General features: G+C 39.4%; 1 protein-coding gene across 4 annotated transcripts in view; it reads right to left on the bottom strand.

Moving 5' to 3' along the window:
• The window catches only part of LOC137173107 (uncharacterized protein C18orf63-like), a 28,257-nt gene extending 7,847 nt beyond the window's left edge, over window positions 1–20,410 (bottom strand). Inside the window, exons 1-11 of one of the 4 annotated variants that reach the window (XM_067577815.1) lie at window positions 20,157–20,410; window positions 17,831–17,959; window positions 16,315–16,393; window positions 14,211–14,267; window positions 14,001–14,112; window positions 9,321–9,362; window positions 8,331–8,407; window positions 6,632–6,744; window positions 5,820–5,916; window positions 4,918–5,003; window positions 3,603–3,789 (exon numbers count right to left, since the gene is read on the bottom strand). In XM_067577815.1, coding sequence (XP_067433916.1) covers window positions 3,603–3,789; window positions 4,918–5,003; window positions 5,820–5,916; window positions 6,632–6,744; window positions 8,331–8,407; window positions 9,321–9,362; window positions 14,001–14,112; window positions 14,211–14,267; window positions 16,315–16,393; window positions 17,831–17,958 — 978 coding nt within the window. In that variant the 5' untranslated portion in view covers window position 17,959; window positions 20,157–20,410. Of the gene's footprint in view, window positions 1–3,602; window positions 3,790–4,917; window positions 5,004–5,819; window positions 5,917–6,631; window positions 6,745–8,330; window positions 8,408–9,320; window positions 9,363–14,000; window positions 14,113–14,210; window positions 14,268–16,314; window positions 16,394–17,830; window positions 17,960–18,206; window positions 18,318–18,793; window positions 19,113–20,156 lie in introns of those variants that run through there. The other 3 variants (XM_067577816.1, XM_067577814.1, XM_067577813.1) reach the window with 3 other exon arrangements.
• Window positions 20,411–22,081: the final 1,671 nt, after the last annotated feature.

The following is a 22,081-nucleotide window of genomic DNA, read 5'->3' as shown; positions in this document are numbered from 1 at the left end:
TTGGAGCTGAACAACACATGGAAACACCTTAGCAACCACCTTAGCAACCACCTTAGCAACCAAGGCTGCAGAGCGGTCTTTTGTGAGCATGTGCGATGAGCCAACGTCAGCTCATCAGCAAGGTAGAAAAAAACGTTAAAAACAAAAGTATCACGGCAGGTTGAAGCCCTGAGTTTTGACTTACAGGGACTGCAAGACTTGGCAGATTCACAGGTCAGTCTCTAAACGCTTCGCTCAACTAGAGACTGAGGACAACCTCGCAGCTTTGCAGAACCAATCCAAAGTCTTCAGGGCGGCCGTTCATATCAGGACGGAGACATTCAGTTCACTCATTCATGAGTTCGCTACGGAGGAGAAAGCCCCTTCACATTCTGGTCAAGAAGTTTCCAAAGGAATTTTGGGGAAACATGTCAGGATCTCACTGTGAAGCCATAAAACACGGTGTCATGGAAAAAAAAAACAAAAAGTCAAATTCATTAAACCCTAATTTAAAGTGTATGAAAATTATGTCCATACAAAAGAATAATACTCAAGAGGAGCAGTCTGAAATAACTTGTGGGATTTACACAGCGTTATGGAATTTTCCATCTTTAGAGGTAACAGATCGGGTCACACTGGGTCAAGCTTGGCTTTGAGGTCAGAGATGAAGATATCTTCTCCTTCAGACTTCAGCAGTCTGTGATGTTTTGGGGAAGAAGGCAGAAACTTCTCTGATAGAGGGTATATCAGCATCTCCATGGTTACCAAGGTCAGAGGAGGCTTCCCTAAACAACACAGATGGGTGGATGACACAGTCAGACGCTTGAACCAAAACTGCTGAAATTACATCCAACGTGACTTAAACGGTCCCTTGTTTAGAAACTAGTGAACCAATCAGACTAATATTTCATATTGTAGGCTGATGAAGACGAGGACGCGGACCTTCAGAAAGAGACAGCATCGGAGCAGAACACTCTGGTGTTTACTGTTTTTGGTTCCTCACTTGGCCGACTGCTTTCAATAAACATTACCAACAATTAGCATTAAGACGTCAAAAGCCTCGTGTGCGCCTTTCTCCACTGCTGACCATCACTCAAAATATCCACAACACACAGGAACTGTATGTTTTTGTCGAAAAATGAGCAAGAAACTGAAAAGAAGTCAATCCCCTTAAAAATATCTGAAACCTTTTCTTTAAATCTATTGTTTAACTGTCTCACAAGAGCTTTAAGTTCACCAGAAGCTACATTTTTCAGTCTCTTTCTCCTCTTATAGATGGAAATGAGCCCTGAACACTATAAATATTTTAGTCTCACTCTGTGAACACTGAATCGATCTCTCCAGATGTTTCACAATGCAGAGTTCTCAGGATGAAAAGTACACTTTAGCTTCACCTTGTGAATAAAAGACCACTTCTTCACTTCTTTTCTCCTTCATGTACAGAATGAACTCTCAGGATGAGAAATAACTTTAATTTCCAGCAGCTTCATTACAGCGTTCGAGTGGAGCTTTCACAGTTTCATCTATAGACTTCACTGAAAGCTCAGAGCTGCTTTGAGAGTTCATCAAGGGGACGAACACATTTATTCAAACCATTAAAGACAATAACAGATATTTTATCTTGTGGGCAAAACATTCACTTTTTCTAACCTGAGCTTCATGTGAAGATGAATCAACATGTTATGCGGCATTTATATTCGTTAACCTGCAGGATTGTTTCAAGAAGAAAGAAACCTGAATACGATAAGAAATGTCGACTAAGTTTCATGAAATTGTTCAGTACTTCACATGGATGACAAGTTTAAAACAAATACCTTCCATTCAACTATCTTCATGAAAACAAGCTGTGAAGAAGATGAGAAATACTTCCTGTTGTTTATACTTGTTTTTCATGACGATGAATTAACAAAGACAACATCTTTCCTTGACCAAGAAGAAGAATAGGCCGATTTTTTTGGGAGATGTGACAAAGACGTGTATCTCCACCATATTTTCTATAATTGAAAGTGAACTCTGGACCTTCCTCCTGACGTGATGTCACACGACACTGACGCCGAACTCTCTCTCCACAGTCGCACCTCTGTGGCCATAAAAACTGTCTGTGGAGATTTTACAGGGTGGGAAATGCTCCGATAAATTACTTTTCCTCTCCTCTCCCCACCTCAGCCTCCACAAGCTCACACTGAGGAAGCTCCCATGTACTGTGTGTGTGTGTGTTTGACAGAATGAAAGACAGAGACAAACAGATGATTAAGGTTTTTAAAAAGTAAATAAAAAGGCAAATAGAGCGGCAGAAACTGTGAGAGGAGGGAGAAAAAGACAAAAAAGAAGAGCAAAGAGAAAGAAAACCGCTCAGAGGGACTGAGGATTAGACTGGGGTTTTAGTGTAAAGGTTAAATACACAATTAGGCGGTTAATTGATGAGTCATTTGTCTCTAGTTTCAGCTCCTCTAATCTGAGGATCTGCTGCTTTTTCTCCGTTTTATATCATCAGCAAACTGAACATCTTTTTTTGATTGTTGGTCAAACAAAAGCAAAACTGCTTAAGACGTCATTTTGAGTTCCAGGAAATTGCGAGGAGCATTTTTCTCTATTTTCTGAATTTTTATAGACTAAACAATTGATTGAAAAACTAATCAATACCAGAAACTAACAGGCAACAACACATGAGTAATAACTGAGTGTGTTTGGCTGCAGATGACGGATGTGTTCTTCCCTGAATCTCCATGAATTCGACTCTTTTGCTTTCAGTTCATTTAGCTAACATAAAGACAGACAGAAGATAAACCAAAATACTTCAGGGATGACGGTGATTATTCACTCTTCTTCTTCTTCTTCTGTCATTTAACTCTTTTACTGTGACCATGACTTTTAACTAAGTTTGCATAAGCATGATGGCTGCCCTGCATGTCCTGCATTCCATGTCTTGGTTCTGTGAATGCTCCGTGTTAGCAAGATGTTATTAAGCCTATGAACAGTTGAGGGCAGTATGTCGGGAAGTAAAGGCTCATTTAATACACGGCGACATGTGACGACAAACGTCACAACCGCCATTTTTTCAATGTCTCCGTCGTGTCTCGCTGGTGTTGCTTGAACTATTGGCGACACTGACCCCGTGATTTCCGGTGGCACTGCTCCGTTTCGTCCGTATCCGTAAGCTTTTTATCAGTTCTCTCTTTGCTGTTGTTGAGAATCTCTTTGAAGCTGTTTTTTAATTTTTTTATTTGCATCTATTCGTAGTCATTTTGCGTCTCTTTGTATTTTTTTTACATCTTTTTGTTGCTTCTCTTTAAAATCATTTTGCATTTTTTTATAGACATTTGCGTCTCTTAGTAATCGTGTTTGTAGTTGCTTTGCGTGTGCACAGTAGGCTCGTTCAATAATCCATCCATGACTAACCTCTTACATCGTCACCATGTTCAATCATTTTTATGTCGTGCAAAATCTAAAGTTCTCTAGAAAGATATTCTGGTGATGATTCATCCCTGATCCACACTCACATAAAGGACACAGGAACATATGTGAACAATGACACTCACATTACAGCTACTTGTCTCCAGGTAGGAGCAGGAATACAGGTGTCACAAGGCTCCAGGTCAGTGTGAGTGGAGTCGTGTGTGTACCTGCACTGATGCAGCGGTGTTCAGGCTGGCTGTGTGGTAACAGGGTTTGCCGGTCAGACGTGCAGGAAAGCCACAAACGCTCTGCAGTCCGTCCCTGATGTCAGACAGGAAGGAGCCCAGCGTCCCCTGCAGGTCGACCCGGGGAAAGCGCTGCACCGGCTGCAGGCGGACGCAGCTGAGAGGATAGCTGCACAGACGCAGGGTTAAAGAACACTGCAGGTTTTATAATGCTTTACTACAATGATTATTACTGGTTTAGACTCATATCCTGCCTTGTTAAACCAAAAAGTGCAACTATTAAAAAATAAACTAAATAATCGCACAATATGTAATTTCAGCCGCTAGGGGTCTCAATCAAAACAACAACAAAAGACGGAGTGTGATGACGGTGTGAAGTAGCAAGGGATCATGGGAGTTGTTGTCTTCGTCGTTAAATAACCAGCTTCACCGGGATAGGATTACTCCAGTGTTCATCATTCAGGATGTTTTTACCCGCAGAGGTCTCCTCCTCTCCAGAAACAAACGTACACGCAGATTAAAATAGTTAAAATACTAATTAAAGCTGTTTCACCTAAAAAATCAATATTTCTCCGACGATGTTTGGTGACCACCGGACTTCCTGGAGGGGCTGTTAGCCGAGCTGCTGCTAACGTTTGTCCAGTTTATTTCTCTGATAACTTAAGATCCAGACGTCCAATGACTAAAATCCTTCTTCCGGCTAAAAGATATAGTTAAAAACCACCTAAATTTATCATGAAAATGTGGCTTAAAACTGAATAAAAGTCAATTTATAACAGTTTGTGTGGAACAACCACAACGCCGATGTATTATCTTGTATGTGTGTAAGTTACTCTTTGGTAGACGCCATTGTAGCGGACAAACACAGCGCCGCCGTATGCATCTGGTGCGTGTTTACTCTTTGGTAGAGGAGGTATGACGTCATCGACAGGCGACCAAATGAAACGGTCCGTTACTTTGATTAAATTACAGATTTCTCTGGGTTTGAACATTGTTGGAAACATTTGGGATAATGTAAATACACAACTCAACAACATATATAACATAGGTCTAGTTGTTTTTAGACATTTTAATGTGGAATTATTACATATTATAGCTTTAAATTATAGCAAACTGTTGCTATTTATAACATTTATTTTTTTAACAGTTTAATTGTGTAATTGTTGGATGTATGTATATGTACATAATATGCAACGTTTTTTCAGTTGCATGTCAGACATCATATAAGAGTAACTTGAAACTGAAATAAATGAGGTTCACATGTGGACGGCTTAATTCACTGAGTGTTATAGGATACGTGAAGAGTCTCTCTCCCACGAGTCTGAAGTAGATGCTGCAGTAAATCACCGCCTCCTCTGCAAGCTCAGGCAGTCTGTAACCGTACTGGAAAACACACACAAACACAGAACAAGTGACGGCTGTTACTCTGAGTTTAACCAGAGCTGCTACTTTACTGAGTTGTGGTACAAACGACATAACAGAACAGTTTTTTAATGACGATGTAACTCTTCAAGGTCGACTTAATAAACTTCCACCACATCAAAGGTCCAGTAAGGCTGCATTACATGATGATATTTCAGTACAAAAACTCCACAATTCAGTTCATGAACAGCATTTCTATTAATGTGAGAAGTGACACCTTCACTGTGTGACCGAGTGCTTGAACTGGAGCATAAAAGGTGTGATATCCAGTGACACTGGTGTAAGAGTTCATTAGTGAGTTTTTCACTGTGTTTATTGTTGAAAATGTGAAATATTCTGCTGGAGGCTTGATATGAAGACTTCAGCTGGTTCAGTTTTGTGGTTCTTCTTCGTGTTTTTGGGATAGTTTTGTTCAAAATGGGCACGTTTGGTGTCGCAGTGGCGATTTACGTCACCACTCTTCACTATGTTTACTGTTTCATTGCAAATCAAACACAGCGGTCTCCTCTCATTCTTCAACACACAGTTTTCACTCTCAGCCTTTCTTTTTTGTATCGGCTAGTTTTGAAAAAAAAAACATAAGGTGGCTTTATACTCTGTGTGTATGTGTGTGTGTGTGTGTGTGTGTGTGTGTGTTGTGTGTGTGTGTGTGTGTGTGTGTGTGTGTGTGTGTGTGTGTGTTGTTTGTGTATGTGTGTGTGTATGTGTGTGTGTGTGTGTGTGTGTGTGTGTGTATGTGTGTGTGTGTGTGTGTGTGTGTGTGTGTGTGTTGTGTACCATGCTGTTCCAGTGGTTCTGCAGGTCTCTGTAGGTCCTGAACGGTCCGTCTTTGGGAAGCTGACGGCTGATGGTGATAATCTGACCTTTCTTCATGCTAAACACCAACATACAAACACACACACACACACACACACACACACACACACACACACATATATATATAAAAGAAATGAAGAAATAAATAAATGTTAAACAGTCAGTCTGTGAATTGCTGCATCAGGACAGAAGTTCAGAGAGAATAATGAATGAATATTAAAGCTCAGGACTGAATCTCCAGCAGAGCTGCAGCTCCACCTGCTGGACACAGTCAGTATAACAGCACTCGTCTGGACATTAACAAGTATTAGATGTGTTTTGTTTTGAGTTTTTTGTCTCTTAGTTTGTTATATAATGTGAGTCACAGTTTTAATGTGTTACGTGACCAGGAAAACTGTTCTGTGGAAAGGACTAGCAGCAAAACACTCATGTTCTTACAACAAAATTTCTATTATTTTTAGAGAATTTGTCCAAAAAAAATCTTAATGTTTCCCTCATCTGTGATTTCAGGAAGTATCAGATATGTGCATTAAATATATAAACTAAGAAAGATGAAAGAGTTTAATAAATGTCATGTTGCTGCTGAGAAGCACCTTCAGTTTCTGTGTATTCAGAGGGAGAAGGTGATTGGTTAAAAGAAGACGTCTGTATCTTAAGTTTCTTAATTTTAAAGGTCATAAATATCACAGAGACGGAGGTGATTTCACCTTTTTCTCTGCGGTCTGTGAAGCCTGTTTTGGTGTTTTTGTGTCCAGCGGGTGGCGCCGTCCTACCTGGGCAGGACGTGACACCAGACGGCTCCTCCGGTGGAGGAGGGGTCGAGGACGGAGTCGGGATCACTGCGGAACCTCTTCAGCACTAACGGAGGGAGGCCGAAGTCCTCCAGCTGCAACACACAAACACACACTTCTTACTCCCATTAATGTTTTATTACTGGATGTTCCTGCAAGTCTCACTCTTTCATTTTATTTTTACCTTTTAGCAGCATTTCTCTAAAACTACTTAATTAATTAGAATTAAATTTGGGTAAAGTCAGGAGTTCTTGTTGTGGATTCAGGAATTAACGGCTGCATTTACTGTGCAGTTATTATTTTTATTTATTATTATTATCAAAACATAAATTGAGAGGATGGGAGGAGGTATGAACTAATTCTTTTGATAATTTTAAATGTAAATCATTTGTTTTTTTGGTTTTAGGTGCAACAAATGTGTGGACATACAACTTTGATTCCTCCGGGGCTGAAAAATGAAGCCGATGTTCAACTATTAAACTTTAATAAAAGCTGCTGAAAACCTTCCTGTTCAGACCTGCATTTAGTTTGACTTATTTTATTCATTATGTGCTCCATTAAGGGCGCCGCTACTCCTGCAGTTCAAACTGTGAAATATGTATTTTAATGAAAAATCATCTTTGTTATTGTTGTGTTGTGTGTTTTTACTCTCACATAAATCAGATATAATTACAGAAACATGTGATCACTAATGAAAAAACGCTGCCAACAATCTTTGTCTGTGTCCGTGTGTGTGTAATATGTTCGGCTTGTCCTGGTGGCCCCTGATTGGTTGACACTGCACGCCGAAAATAACTGAATCTGGGGCGGAAATGTCGCCTGATTGGCTGATACCCCCCTGAAGGCAGCAAAACCTACACGGACTGTTGTGGTGATAATTGTGAAATGAAAGCAGCTGCTAAACGGCTACCAAAAGATTCTTTTTTAAAAAACTTTTAGAAACTGCTAGCCTAGCCGCTAGCCACCAGCAGCTAGCTCTCTGCTACATCGTACGACCAAAACACACAGAGCTGCTGTTTACTGACGTCTGTCTCATAGATCTAAATGCAGATGTCACTTCAGTCACTGTTCCTACTGAAACACAGCTGAGCTGCTGCCATTCGTGTCCAAGCAGCAACCTGAAAAATGAAGCCAGAAACTGCAGTTCCTTGAATGAACACTTGAGGCTCCAAAACCGAGTCAATCCCCATAGACCTCCATGTTAAAATGTCCAACTTTACAGCAGAAATAAACATGTTAACAGCCTGGTACAAACAACGGTTTTGGTCTCTGTAGCTAATTTCTTCTTTCATGATAACTGTACGGGGGGTGAAATTTTTTTTAACTCACCCGTTTAAGTTTTATTAAGCTGTAAAGTTATACATAATGAAGGACATGGCTGCTTTGAGTGACAGGTCCGCCAGCCGCTAGGTGGCTTGTTTCAGTCATTCGGCCCGCCTCTTTGCCCATTTTTGATTGGCTGGGAGTCAGGCAGCATCACGCACTGCCAAAATGGCGACGGCCGGAGCGGCTCACTTTGAGCTTTAAAACCGCTCTTCAGAAACCAACGAGTGACGTCACGGTAACTACGTCCATATTTTTATACAGTCTATGGATATAACCTATAAATCAGTTACTATTACTATTATTATTATTATTATTATTATTATTATTATTATTATCCAGGCTTCTGTTGTCTTACTGTGGTTGGAGGCAGTCTGACTGTGTTGGTTTCAATGCTGATACACAACTGACCCTCACTGGTGCTCAGCTCCATGCCTAACACACACACACACACACACACACACACACACACACACACACATACACACACACACACACACACACACACACAATCAAGATTTACTTGAAAATACTTTTTTTTTATTAAAACCAATTCATAAAAATACTCATGAATTATCAGACTGTTGTTAATTTTCTGCATCTTGGCCACATTTGAGCCTGATATTAACATTTGTCACAGCAGGAAAAGCAACATGTAACTAATAACATTAATCACGGCTCCGTCCCGTTGAGCCGCTGAAGTACGACGACGCTGAAACCTGCACATGGAAACGAACTGCAGCAATGATTCATGTCATTAGTTCCACCTGTGTGCTTTTCCTGGTATGATGTGTTAAAATGTCTGTTCCTCCTGTTCATCGCCGCTCTGATGTGTTCTCAATGTAAGTGATGGAGGACAAAATCCACAGTCTGAAGATAATATGAATGTAATCTGATTGTAATCTGCAGTCTGTAGTAAAAGATGAGGTATGTTGGAGATAAATAAGTGGAATTTCATTTATTTATTTATTTATCTGACAGGGATAATACTCCTTAATCAACATCATTAGGAAAACATAACAGTAAATGAGCCAGTTAGCCTAAAATGCTCATTTTCATCTGCTGTGTCTGTCCAGATGTTATAAATGCAACCTAAAATTAGAATAAAGTGACATATCATTGTACACAACATAATTAATATGCATGGACTAATACAACACACATCCACTAATTAAACAATGTCACAACACAGTACAGAATGGTTCAACACAATATTAAGGAAGTCAAAAACATGCAAGTGAAGGAACAGCAAACCAGCGTTCAAATGTTCATGTTTTATTAACGAGCCACAGCTTTAACTGACCACTAATTAAACAGTAAGTGTTAATTTCTCTGGTGTGAAACTTACTGACAGCGTTGAGCCTCCTGCACTCAGTCAGAAAGTCTTTTCCTGAGAACAAACACAAAACTAATGTTACCATCAGAGTAACATGAGCCAAAGCAGCACGTAGCTCCTCACTGGATACAACAAAAACATCTACAACAGTTTAACACACAAGGCACAGAAGTGGTGACAGTGATGTTTCTGCTAAGTGTCATTAACTGGCTGCCAATAGTGGGAAATATACCTTATATACAGTTTAAAGGACACATATTCTGCTCATTTCCAGCTCTATATTTATATTCTGGGGCTCTACTGGAATATCTTTGCATGATTTCCAGTTAAAAACTCCTTATTGATCTTCTACTGGTCCTTTATGCAGCCCCTCAGTTCAGCCTCTGTCTGAAACAGGCCGTTTTAGCTCCTGTCTCTTTAAGGCCCGCCTCCTGATGAGCCCGCTCTGTTCTGATTGGTCAGCTTTCAGGAAGCTTCTTCCGGCTCCGGAGGCTACGTAAACAAACTATAGTAGCAGGATTTCATGTCTTTTTCTCCTTCTTTACTCCAAATGTCAACTTCTCAAATCCATCCGTACATGTTGGAGCTTAACAACACATGGAAACACCTTAGCAACCACCTTAGCAACCAAGGCTACTGAACGGACAGCCGTTTGTGGGCATGTGTGAACAATCTGATGTCATCACAAGGAGGAAGTAGAGGTAACTTTACAAAGTTGAAGCCCTGACTTTTGACTGGCAGGCAGAATTTCTACACATGTTCACCTCAAATTTTGAAATTTTCCAACATCACAACAAGATATAAATGACAGAAAAATCACAAAGAGCGGAATATTTCTCCTTTTAAGTACATTTGAAAGAGTTTTATAGGTGGACTTTGCTATGGTTACATATATACTTACTATTATTCTGTTACCAAGCGTTGGATGTAGATTAAAACAAGCATTTGACCTTTGACATCGCAGGTAATAACGTGTGTGTTAGAGTTTAATGGACCAGCCAGGCTTAAATGTAACTGTATTTGTTTTTACTTCCTGCATTATCAAGGAGCTGAAACCTCAGATTTTTACTCTCTTATACTCGTGTAATGAGACGTAACAGTAAAGAACCTGAACTTGAGAGACTTTGCAGACTAAGTGGTCGGTTCAGATGTAACTAAAAGCTGCAGTGATTAATAAAAATCTAAATTAGGTTTAATGTACTGCTGTGGTTTAACCCAAACATTAAAGGACACATGCACCATATTCTATTATATAATAGTATATAATATAATTATGTAGCTCATAAGCAACACTAAGGGTTCAGTCACTGAATATATAATAGATCTCTTAACATTATATGAGCCTGAACCTGGTCTAACTGTCATCTAACCAGTTGAGTCTTGCTGGTCCCAGACTTTCACTGGCAGAGCCTTTAAACTCTCAGATCAGACTGTCATCAACATCTGTCTCAACTTTTCAAAACATATTTAAAACATATTTTATAATGTTTTAGTGTTATGTGCTCATATGTGTGATGTAGCCTGTGTATGAATGTGGATGTGTGTAAACATATTTGTTTTTAACATGTTGTTTTACCACTTTATTAAATTATTAGACTCAGTGCATAATCAGGTGTAAATGTTTCTTCTTTTAGTGATTGAATAAGCGCACACACATACACACACACACACACACACACACACACATTCATGTCTCCATCACTTCAGAGGACATCACATAGACTTACATTCATTTTCTGGAGAGTTATCCTAACCTTGACATAACCCTAAACTAACCTTAACTTTAAACCAAGTTGTCACCCTAAAAATAACCAACATGACTGAAAACAGATTTATGTCCCCACAAGATGAGGAACACACACACACAGCAGCACCAGCTCTCTGTGAACACACACACACACACACACACACACACACACACGTAGTTATTTTATGCCAGACTGGGTCCAAGGTAAAGGTTTGACCAAGTGTTGCAACACTCAGTTGTGACTTTGATAAAACACACACACACACACACACGTACACACGCACACACACATATTACAGCCTTGACCCTGATCAACCACAAACATCCTGTATGAGAGCAGTGATTACAGGTTGGACTTTGCTGTGAAGCTTTGATGAAAACACCGACAGACGACTGATAATCTGTCGGCAATAGCTGATAATCACAGTGTGTGTAGGTCAGGAGACTAGTTCCTGCTCTTCTGTCTGTTCTTGAGCAGCGTTAGGAAGATGGATCCAGATCAGAGGTTTCCTGCAGCCCCACAGTGAATATAGATGGAGATGCTGTTTGTTTTTGTGTCGTGCGAGCACTGCTGCTAAAGTTAAAAAGTCTGCAAATTCACCAAAATACAGCTTCAATGAGTTGAGATGAAGCTAAAGCTAAAGCTAGCGTGCTGCTGCTTCCTGGTTGCTTCAGCAGAGAGCTAGCTTTAGCTCTGGGCTTCATCGAGCGGGGTTTTACCAGAATTAAGAGCTTTTTGGAACTTTAATAATAACACTCTTTTAAAACAAAGGCTAAAGGAAAAGAGTCGAAGTCTGTGTCCACACAGATCTGGAGCTCCTCAAAAACACAGTTTCCTCAATAATAAGTTCAGAAGTGGGCGCGGCGGCTGGTTCTCAAGTGTTTTTCCTCCTTCGGTGTTTATGTTCTCACCACCAGTTTCAATTATTTCAACTTTTGAGAAATCATGTTTTACTTCTACCGTACAAATACCCCCGAGCCCCGGCTACTGTTGCTACGGAGAAGAAGTAGAGATGCATCGACTGTTGCTATGGAGAAGAAGTAGAGATGCATCGACTGTTGCTACGGAGACGAAGTAGAGATGCATCGATCACAAGTTTCTTGGCTGATTACGATTTTCTGTCTTAATAAGAACTTTAACTGACAGCAGCATCAACATTTTTATAACTTTTATTTAATGGAAAATTGAAATTCAGTTGTATGTTCATACAAAATATGAACTATTTAAAAAGCTTTAGCTGCTTTACACTTGATAGCTGCTTGACATTGGTCACGTTGGTGACGGTTTATTATTAAGTGTCTGATGAAGTTAATTGTTCCAAATGTTTTCAAGGTTGTTCCTCCAGGTCTTATTTTGAACTTACAGCTTTGTGTCGTCTTCACTCACGCTGAAGAACTTCCACACTGACGACGTGTGTGTGTGTGTGTGTGTGTGTGTGTGTGTGTGTGTGTGTGTGTGTGTGTGACGTTACTGTCGGTGCTGCTGTGAGCTCATCGTGAACAATCATGCAGCACACGATCAATCTGACCAACAATAAATCAGAAGTATGAGACTGATCAGCTGAAAACCAGCCGGTTTCGATCGGTGGTTGATCAATCAGTGTATCTATAAGAAGTGATTCAGAGATGTGAATCAGAGCGTAATGAATTCAAAACGTTAACCCCGGGATTCCACCGGGTGCGTGTGCGCAGCGTTCAGGCTCTAACGTGGTTTTGCTCCGTCCTCTGCACGGCGCCCTATTCCACCGGGAGCGTGTCAGAGGTGGAGCATCTTCATTGTGGGGAAGCCATCCGCCATTTAAGGTCAGTTGCACTCCTACTACAGTAATTACAGCAGCCTAGTCAAAGCTGATAAAGTCCCTTAAGGCTACCGTAATTACAGCAGTAGAGGGGCAACTAAACTGCCCAATTTTGTTAACTTGCTCAGCTTTTGTTGATTTGGTCATTTTCCTTGATTTTTGTGCTTCTACTATGGTTAATTAGGCTACGTAGTTAAATGGTTTCTTTATTCATCTGTTTTAATTGCGTTTATTATTGATATACGACCAGGAGTCTGCACGGGGTGTTTTATTTTGAAAATTGACCGGATTCTCAATGACGACTTCCTGCCCAGCTCGATCTGCTCTGTGCTGCTTGACGCAGCTTCCGTAAAAAAATAGACGAGGTGCCTATCTTTAGCGCAGCGGAGAGGAGAGTCACTTCTGGGACGCTTCTGAAACGCATCATGGCGCCCGGTAGAATCAGATACATTGACTAGAGTGGCCACGATCAGCTCCGGCCGCCGCGTCAGAGCCGGAGTGCAGCGCGCGCACGCACGCCCGGTGGAATTTAAGGGTGAGTCGTTGTAGTTGTAAACAAAACTCAGCGCCATAGTTGCTGAATTCTCTCAAAAGTGACCAACAAATTAAAGGCAAACTGATTTAACCTGCAACATTAATCTGTTAACCGTCCACAGCGCCTTCGACTTAAAGAATCAGATATTTTTTAACGTAGTCGTTCATCTTTAGGAACGATGATTCAACCAGGAGGCTTTCATGTTGATCCCACCAGTAGAAGAGACAGAACTGAGAGTCACCGACGTCGTCTTTGAGAAAAATGAACCAAAGACGCCCAAAATAATTCGTATCACGTTACGAATCATCAAACATATAAAATCACTTTACTCTACCAACTTCTGTCACAATGTTTCTATACAGATATTTACATTTAAACCAGTTCAGAGTGACTGGTTTTTATCAAATTTGAAACTCGATGTTCTTGTCGTCTAACAGGTTTGTTGTTTTTAATGTTTTTTCTATTAACACGACCAGAACAGAGCAGCTGATCCTGACTGATCAGAGAGAGTCAGATCTGAGATTAAACAGCTCAGACACAAGATTCAAGACTACAGAACGAGATAAAAAGTTTACTGAAACACGACAGATGTGAAATAAAGATGTTTAGACCTGAGATCAGGTAAAGTCCTGCTTTATTCCAGCTGGGAGCCAGTCTGGTGATCAGAGAGTAGGACACACAGCACTGGAGGACACCTGGAAACACACACTGAGGAGACCCCAGCTTCACACACACACACACACACACACACACACACACACAATTAATTAATTAGAAAAAGCATATGGAAACGTATTAACTTGAGTCTATATATTGATCACCTGCAGGCTGCGTCTCCGTCCGAACGCCTGGAGGAAACCTTTCTGGAAGAACGAGATCTGTAGGAAGAGAAATGTGTGATATCGTTTAAAGTAGAGCTGCAACGATTAGTCGATTAATTTGATAATCAATGAATCGTTTGACTCGTGTTTTCTGTGAATGTTTCCTGGTTTCTTTCGTCTCTGTGACAGTAAACTGAATATCTTTATGTTGTACATCAGCCACTATTTCTTAACTTTTTATAGATCAAACCAGTTGATTAATTGAGAAAATAATTGATTAATAGATTGTTGCCCTGATTGTTAGTTGATATGATTTGAGCTGATATGGATTAATTACTGAATATTGGTCCAAAACCCAAAAATATTCAGTTTAATAACATTTACGACAAAGAAAAGTATCAAATTCTGACATCTGAGAAGCTGAAAGCAGGAAATGTTTGAGGTTTCTGCTTTAAAAATGATTAAAACTTGATTATCAATAGTTGCCAATTAATTTTCTTCTAATTGATTAATTGTTGCAGCTCTAAAATATAAAAATATAATATTAGAGATTCTCTTGTTTTAGCAGTTTTCAACCAAGTTTCTCTTTCTGACCTCATTTCATTCAGCAGAACAGAGACGTGTTTATGTTACAGAGGATAATAACGCGTGTGTGTGTGTGTGTGTGTGTGTGTGTGTGTGTGAGTCACACAGGGAATGTTTGGAATTCAGACCGACTATCTTGACTGCGTGTCTCTGCTTGGGAAGTGTCGGCACGCAACCACGTATCTGATCCCCACACACACACGAACACACACGCACACACACACACACACACACACACACACACACACACACACACACGAACACACACACACACACACACACACACACACACACGAACACACACACACACACACACACACACACACACACACACACACAGCGCCTCATTTTCTTGTCCTGAACCTGAGACTTTTTTCTGTGACGTTTGTTTTTACGAGTCGGATCCAACGAACTCTCTTAATGTCTCAAACTCTTGTAAATCTCAGAAACACGAGCTGCAGCTACACGTTTTTCATTCAGATTGAAGATTTCGGGTCACCTGTTTACACGGGATGTGATTGAAGACGTTCTGGTGTTTACATGCGTCAACATGTGATGAACACATCAGAGCGATGTGTTACAATGTTCCTACCGGCCACCAGCAGCCCGACAACCAACAAAACTCTGCTCTCTGTCTGGGAGCAGCTGAGATTATCACTACTGGTCCACCTTAAATCAGTCCACCTTAAGTAAAATCAGCAGGTGGCTTAGTGAGGAGTTGTGACATTTATTCACTGACACACACTGCACTGCTGCGTTCACACTCTCTCTACCATCACGTCACCTGATGTTTCCCCACAAACATCCAGAGAGAGACGACCAGATGAAGTGTTTCCATGGTTATTAGGTTATTAATATTTCCCTATTGAACAGATGATCAAAGGTTTAAACCACCTCTCTGAACCTGATTCCTTCCTATCAGGCCTCCTTTAACTGACATGGTTTTTATTCTGATTATTAGTGGAATATCAGGCTCCAGCTGTTTACTGCTACTGACATCAACATCAGCACATCAGGAAACCGGCGGCCATGATGAAGATGAGACGCTAAACAGTATATTAAATCTGCATTAAGGTTGTTTTAGTTGTTTCAAGATCGTATTTAAACTGCATATTAATTCAGATCGTTCATGACTCGTATGACAGCTCTCAACTTGTAAATTTAACTGATGATGAAGGCCACAAATTCTCTTTGATCACTCGTTCGTGCCTCTTAAGAACAAATCTGTTCGCCTCTAGCATGACGTCTGTTGTACCTGTGGTTGACATTTAGTGAAAATGATGTAAGATCTGAAGTTGTGAGGATCATGTTTCCAAGAATTCGCAGCAGATTCGTGGAAAAGATCATGTGTGTGTGTTCAGAGCTGAGATACGACTGAGAAGAAGAAGAAATGTGATTTCTGATGCTGATTACGTCAATTGGGTTCAAAGGGCTTCAGGGTTTTCTGGGACGGTCCTCACAATTACATAAGAACAAACGTGTGTGTGTGTGTGTGTGTGTGTGTGTGTGTGTTTCTTACAGCCATGACCACAGTGATCTCATTGAAGGAGTCCAGAGCAGGAGAGGCCAGAATATCAGAGTAGAGCAGCACCAGCTCTCTGTGAAAACACACACACACACACACACACACACACACACACACACACACACACACACAGTTTACTGAAGGACACATTCACAGGTACGCTGCGTTCAAGTGATTCAGTAAAATGGGATATTTTGTCCTTCACATCGAGCAGGATGTGAATAGTTACAGATATTTATTAAATCTGTTTTCTGCATTTGGTAAGAGCTAAGTTTTTAACCCCATTAGAGCTGCAAAGACGAGTCAATTAATCAATTAGTCAGGAGCGATTCATCGTTACTTTCAAGAAAAAAAAAACCAAACATTGTCTGGTTTCAGCTCCATAAACGTGAAGAGTTGGACTCTCACCTCACCTAAACAATTAGTTCATTAATCAAGAAAATAATCTGCAGATTAATTGATAATGATAATAATCATCAGTCCCAGCAGAACGCCGGCGTCCTGTCCACTGTGTAAAGGTTAAGTGAAGGGTTGCACACAAAACCAATAACACAATCTCAGCTGTCAATCAACATGTCAATAACCTCAGTCCCCCTGGTGAGTAGGTACGTGTGGCTGCTTGAGCTTCTTCTGAGTGAGGAAACAGGGAGTAAAGAGGTCACTCACTGGTTGGTTATTTATATTCTAGCTGTTAAACAGCTCAGTGAGATGACGGAGGAACGATGAGAAAAACAGCAATTTCTGCTTGATAAATGAGTTAAACAATGAATCCATAATCAAAATAGTTGCCAGTTTATTAATTGTTGCACCGTTAAATGAATCCATGTGACTAGAATGTTTAAAGTTTATTACTGTGACTTGTAATAAACTGTTAAAGGGGACATATTCTGCTTTTTGTAGTTTTCTGTTATTTATATCCTGTTCTGATGTTAAACATGGTCAAAGTTCCAAAACTTGAGGTGAACGTATGTAGAAATGTTGCCTGCAAGTCAAAATTCAGGACTTCAACCTGCCCTGAACACTTTATTTGTGACGTATTTTCTACCTGAGCTGACGTCAACTCATCACACATGCTCACAAACAGCTGTCCGTTCAGTAGCCTTGGTTGCTAAGGTGGTTGCTAAGGTGTTTCCATGTGTTGTTCAGCTCCAACATGTACGGATGGATTTGAGAAGTTGACATTTGGAGTAAAGAAGGAGAAAAAGAAGTGAAATCCTGCTACTATAGTTTGTTTACGTAGCCTCCGGAGCCGGAGGAAGCTTCCTGAAAGCTGACCAATCAGAACAGAGTGGGCTCATCAGGAGGCGGGGCCTTAAAGAGACAGGAGCTAAAACGGCCTGTTTCAGACAGAGGCTGAACTGAGGGGCTGCATAAAGGACCAGTAGAAGATAAATAAGGAGTTTTTAACTGGAAATCATGCAAAGATATTCCAGTAGAGCCCCAGAATATAAATATAGAGCTGGAAACGCGCAGGATATTTCCCCTTTATGAGCTGTTGAGTGTCGTTCACCTGCAGGTCTTGATCTGTTTGCTCCTCGGCTCCTCGTCTTCCTCCTGCAGACTCAGAGTGACGCAGCAAAGCTTCTTCAGGTTTGGTAGTCCGAGGAAAAACAACGACTGCTGAGCTCCTCCAACCATCCTGCACACACAAACACACAACTCACACTTACTGATGATCAACACGAGGAACGGAGCACGTTTATAATCATGATGGGATTTTAGTTCAGCAGTTTGTTAAATAATATCTCTGGTGCTAAAATTATAATTAAGTTAATTGATTTAGCTGTCAAGTGTTATAACATATACCAAACACTTGCTCATTACAAACATCTTACATATAAGGATTATTATCATTATTTTGAAGATTGTATTTATCTGGTCTTTACCTGCACATCCTGTTGTTATGTTTTATTTCCATTTTTATTTAGTTACTGATTTGGAACATGTTGCTTGTTTCAATGATTTGCTTAAATGATCTGTGCCTACAATGAAAAGTATCAATATATTTTATAAACTTGATGAAAACTTTAAAAAAAAAAGAGGATTAGTGGTGAGTAGTCAATTAATCCATCTGTCGATCAGCATAAAATAAATCAGCCACACTTTTAATAATCAATTAATCATGAAAGTAATTTATCAAGCAAATATACCAAACATTCTCTCGCTTCAGCTTTTTTAATGCGTTTGTTTTATATCATTATAAACTGAATATCTTTAGGATCTCTGGGAAACATATATACTAAATATATATACGAATATAATTGATGGTGAACATAGTAATTAGGTGCATCCCAAAAAATGACTACTTTGATACCATTGTCAAGTTTTTTTTTCCCTTTTTGTCAGTCAAAATAATTAGGCTAATTTTAACAAATCATTTTGAGCTCCAGTAACTTCTGACACCTTACTGCCCTCATAAACTTACAAAGTCCATCCATAATTTAAGAATTAGTTAATTGAAATCCTAATTCACCTCTTTCTATCTTATTCACTTAGAACCGAGCAGGTTAGCTTATTAGCTTAGCTGTTAGCTAAAACAAGCTGTTAGCTAAAACAAGCTGTTAGCTAAAATAAGCTGTTAGCCTAAATCCGTTTCTTTCCTGTTTTTCCATTAACATGAGTCGCCGAACTTTTTACAGTTACACTGGACAGCAATAGTAATTATAGATATATGAGTAAAATCTCGATTTCGCGATAATTAATCTAATAACGTGAAAAGAAAATGTCTTTAAAATAGTTTTAAGACGATAAGATATACTCCTAGCCAAAGATGGTTGGCGACAGCGACATAATGAGGTCTCACTCTGCCTCCTATTATTACACGATCAAAACAGTCATGTCCTCTGTGTTTCTTCTGGGAATTTGGGGACCTAAAAGCAATTAAAAATGTATAATTTAACGTGAGACATAAATTGTTTTTTGGAGGGCAAATACCATTTTTTGGATTCTTGCCATTATATTTGTCTCTTATCAGTCCCAAAAAATAAAGAAATGCATACAAATAAATTTCAGAATCAGTCTGTTTATTAGCCAAGTATGCAAGCATACAAAGAATTTGTCTTAACACAGAAGAATAAAAAACCGTACAAACGTAAGGTAATAATAATAAGGAAATTAACAAATTAATGTTAAAATTAATTAAAAATAAATATTTACCGAATGGAATAATAATAGCTTTGAAATGGGATATAAAACTTGAAATTAAATATTGACGGGAAACTGTGCGACGGACAAGAAAAGAAGTATATGAAAAATATGAATGTGACATGTGCAATAAAACAATTAAGTTACGTAACAGTGGAGGCTGAATGCAACAAAGTGTGAAGTCCAGTTTGATGAAAGACTTTTAGACTATTATGTAGTGATACTGTGGAATGAGTAACTGTTGTTAAACGTGTAAAAAATATAAATATATCGCAGAACAGCTGAGTTGCACGAGTATATAACCGCAATCATTTTGAGTTTTTATGTTTCACAATATAAACGGCAGTTAAAAATCTACAGCTACAATTAATATTTAATGTTTTGGATGTTTATCAAACATGTCTTCTACCATCCTGGTCATTGAAACTTGATCTAAGACACTGCCTGGGTGTTATTTAGATTTTACAGCTGAGGTGACTTTTTTTCAACTCTGGAGTGATTGAATGTTTTAATAGACAATCTTTGAGTTGGAGTAGGTGGTTTTTCCCGCCAGAGAGACTTAATCTACACCGATTTATCTCTCTGTTTAACAGGTTTTACACATCAGCTGGGTGTTGGGAGTCTCCTAGGATCTCCGGCTGCCCGCTGAAAGACACAAAGCGAGAAAGAAAAACTCTCATTTCGTGACAAACCTGCTTCCTCCCGCCGCTTGCGTGAGAAGCGAGTTTCCTTGACAGCCGTTGAACTGGTGTGAACTTTAGCCTCGTCCTCGCCCACAGCTCACTGATGACTGACAGCGACAGGAGCCAATCACAGAGCCCCACAGTCAAAGGTGGGGAAGAAAGCGACCAATAGCAGCGCTAGAAGTCCAGTGGGGGCGTTCCTATGATTCCCACTGACCGTACGAGGAACTTTGACGCTACGTGAAGCAGCGAGGAAAAAAATACAACCGCACCGGAAACCAGAAAGTAGCTTTTCAAAATACAATTATAAAATCTGTCACGAAAAAAAAACTAAAAAAAAAGTCTTTTAGAGATTAAACAATCACAATATTTATATATAAAAAAAATGCACGAGTAGTTTTATAAACATATTAAGTATGAGTCAAAATGTAAATGTTAAATATTTAATGGTTTGTTCTTAAATTTTCAATGTTTGAATGTAAGAAACTAAATTAAATTAATTTGCTGTGTGGTTCACCTGAGTCTTTGTTCACCTGCAGGTGGATCATTGGGGTAAACTGGAGCACCTGAGGGCCTCAGTGTGTCTCCAGGTTATTTCAGCCTGGCTGCTGCAGCTCTGCCTTCTTCCCCACAGGCGCCTTTTTGATTTGGTTATGTTGCTTTAGTTCTTTGTTTTTGCTTTCATGCACCGCCGTACAACACGCACACACATCTTCCACTCATGGACATTACACTACAGATTACACTGACATCGACACCCCATATTATAAATATTTAGTTAATTTGTTTAATTTGATTTAATAAATTATCTTTTGTTAACTCTTAACACCTTTTTTTAATCCATTGTTGTTTTATTTTTCCTCTGTTGGTAAAACTCAAAACCTCTTCTGTATATTATATGTTTGTATTATATAACATTTATTGTTTATTATAAATATATAATTGTACATTTTATACTTTGTATGGCCTCTCGTGAAGAGAGTTGTGTTTTACAAGTTTCATCTCTTAAATGGACAATAAAAACGTTTCATATCGATAGAACGTTTCTGGAACATGAAGTCATGTTCTATCTTTACATTTAATTCACAAATTGATCTGTGATTTGAGCCAGGTATCTTTATAGGATAGACTCACAATTTAATACAACAGTCAGGTGGCAACATGAACATTGAAACAGGTTTTGCTTGCTGTAGTTATTCCTGCTCTTCCTAACATGCTTCCAATGTCGGTGATAACAGACAAAACCCACAGTCTGAGTTTTGTACAAAAAAAAAAAAATCAAACATATATCTTATTTGAGGCTTCAGCAGATTGAATGAGTCAAATCAAATGGATATCTTCTAATGGTACGGCCTTCGTTACAGGAATCTAACATTGTCCCACAGTTTTCCTCATTTACTCCGTCAGGATGTAAACGGACTGTCCTTCACATTCTGTGGTGAAAGATAAGAGACGTTGAAACATACTGACAGTGTTGAGCCTCCTGCTGTCAGTCAGAGAGTTTTTTCCTAAGAACAACGTTACCATCAGAGTCTCGTGAGCTGAAGCAGCATGTAGCTCTTCACTAGATACAACCATATAATATCTACAATAAATTAACTTTCAAGGCCCAGAGGTGGTAACAGTGACATTTCTGCTGAGGGTTAATTCAATAGTAGGAAACGTATTCTTTTATTTTAGTATAAAAGTCCCTCTTTGTGTTTCCCTGTTGAGCTGCGGTGGTAGTATAGCAGCAAAAAGGGGGAAATTTATATCAAAAGACTGTAACGTTGAAAGATATCTACTTGATTTGACTCATTTGGATGCTGAAGCTGCATATTAGCTTTATATAAACACAAAAAGAGGACTGTGGAATTTGTCCCCAATCACTTACATTGGAAGTGCATTATGAAGGAGTATTTTAATGTTCAGTATGAATAGGAAGAAAATGTTCA

This window comes from Thunnus thynnus, chromosome 21 (assembly GCF_963924715.1).
Source record: "Thunnus thynnus chromosome 21, fThuThy2.1, whole genome shotgun sequence".
Lineage (NCBI taxonomy): Eukaryota > Metazoa > Chordata > Actinopteri > Scombriformes > Scombridae > Thunnus > Thunnus thynnus.
Note: the sequence above shows the minus strand (reverse complement) of the source record. Positions and strands in the feature narration are given on the sequence as shown.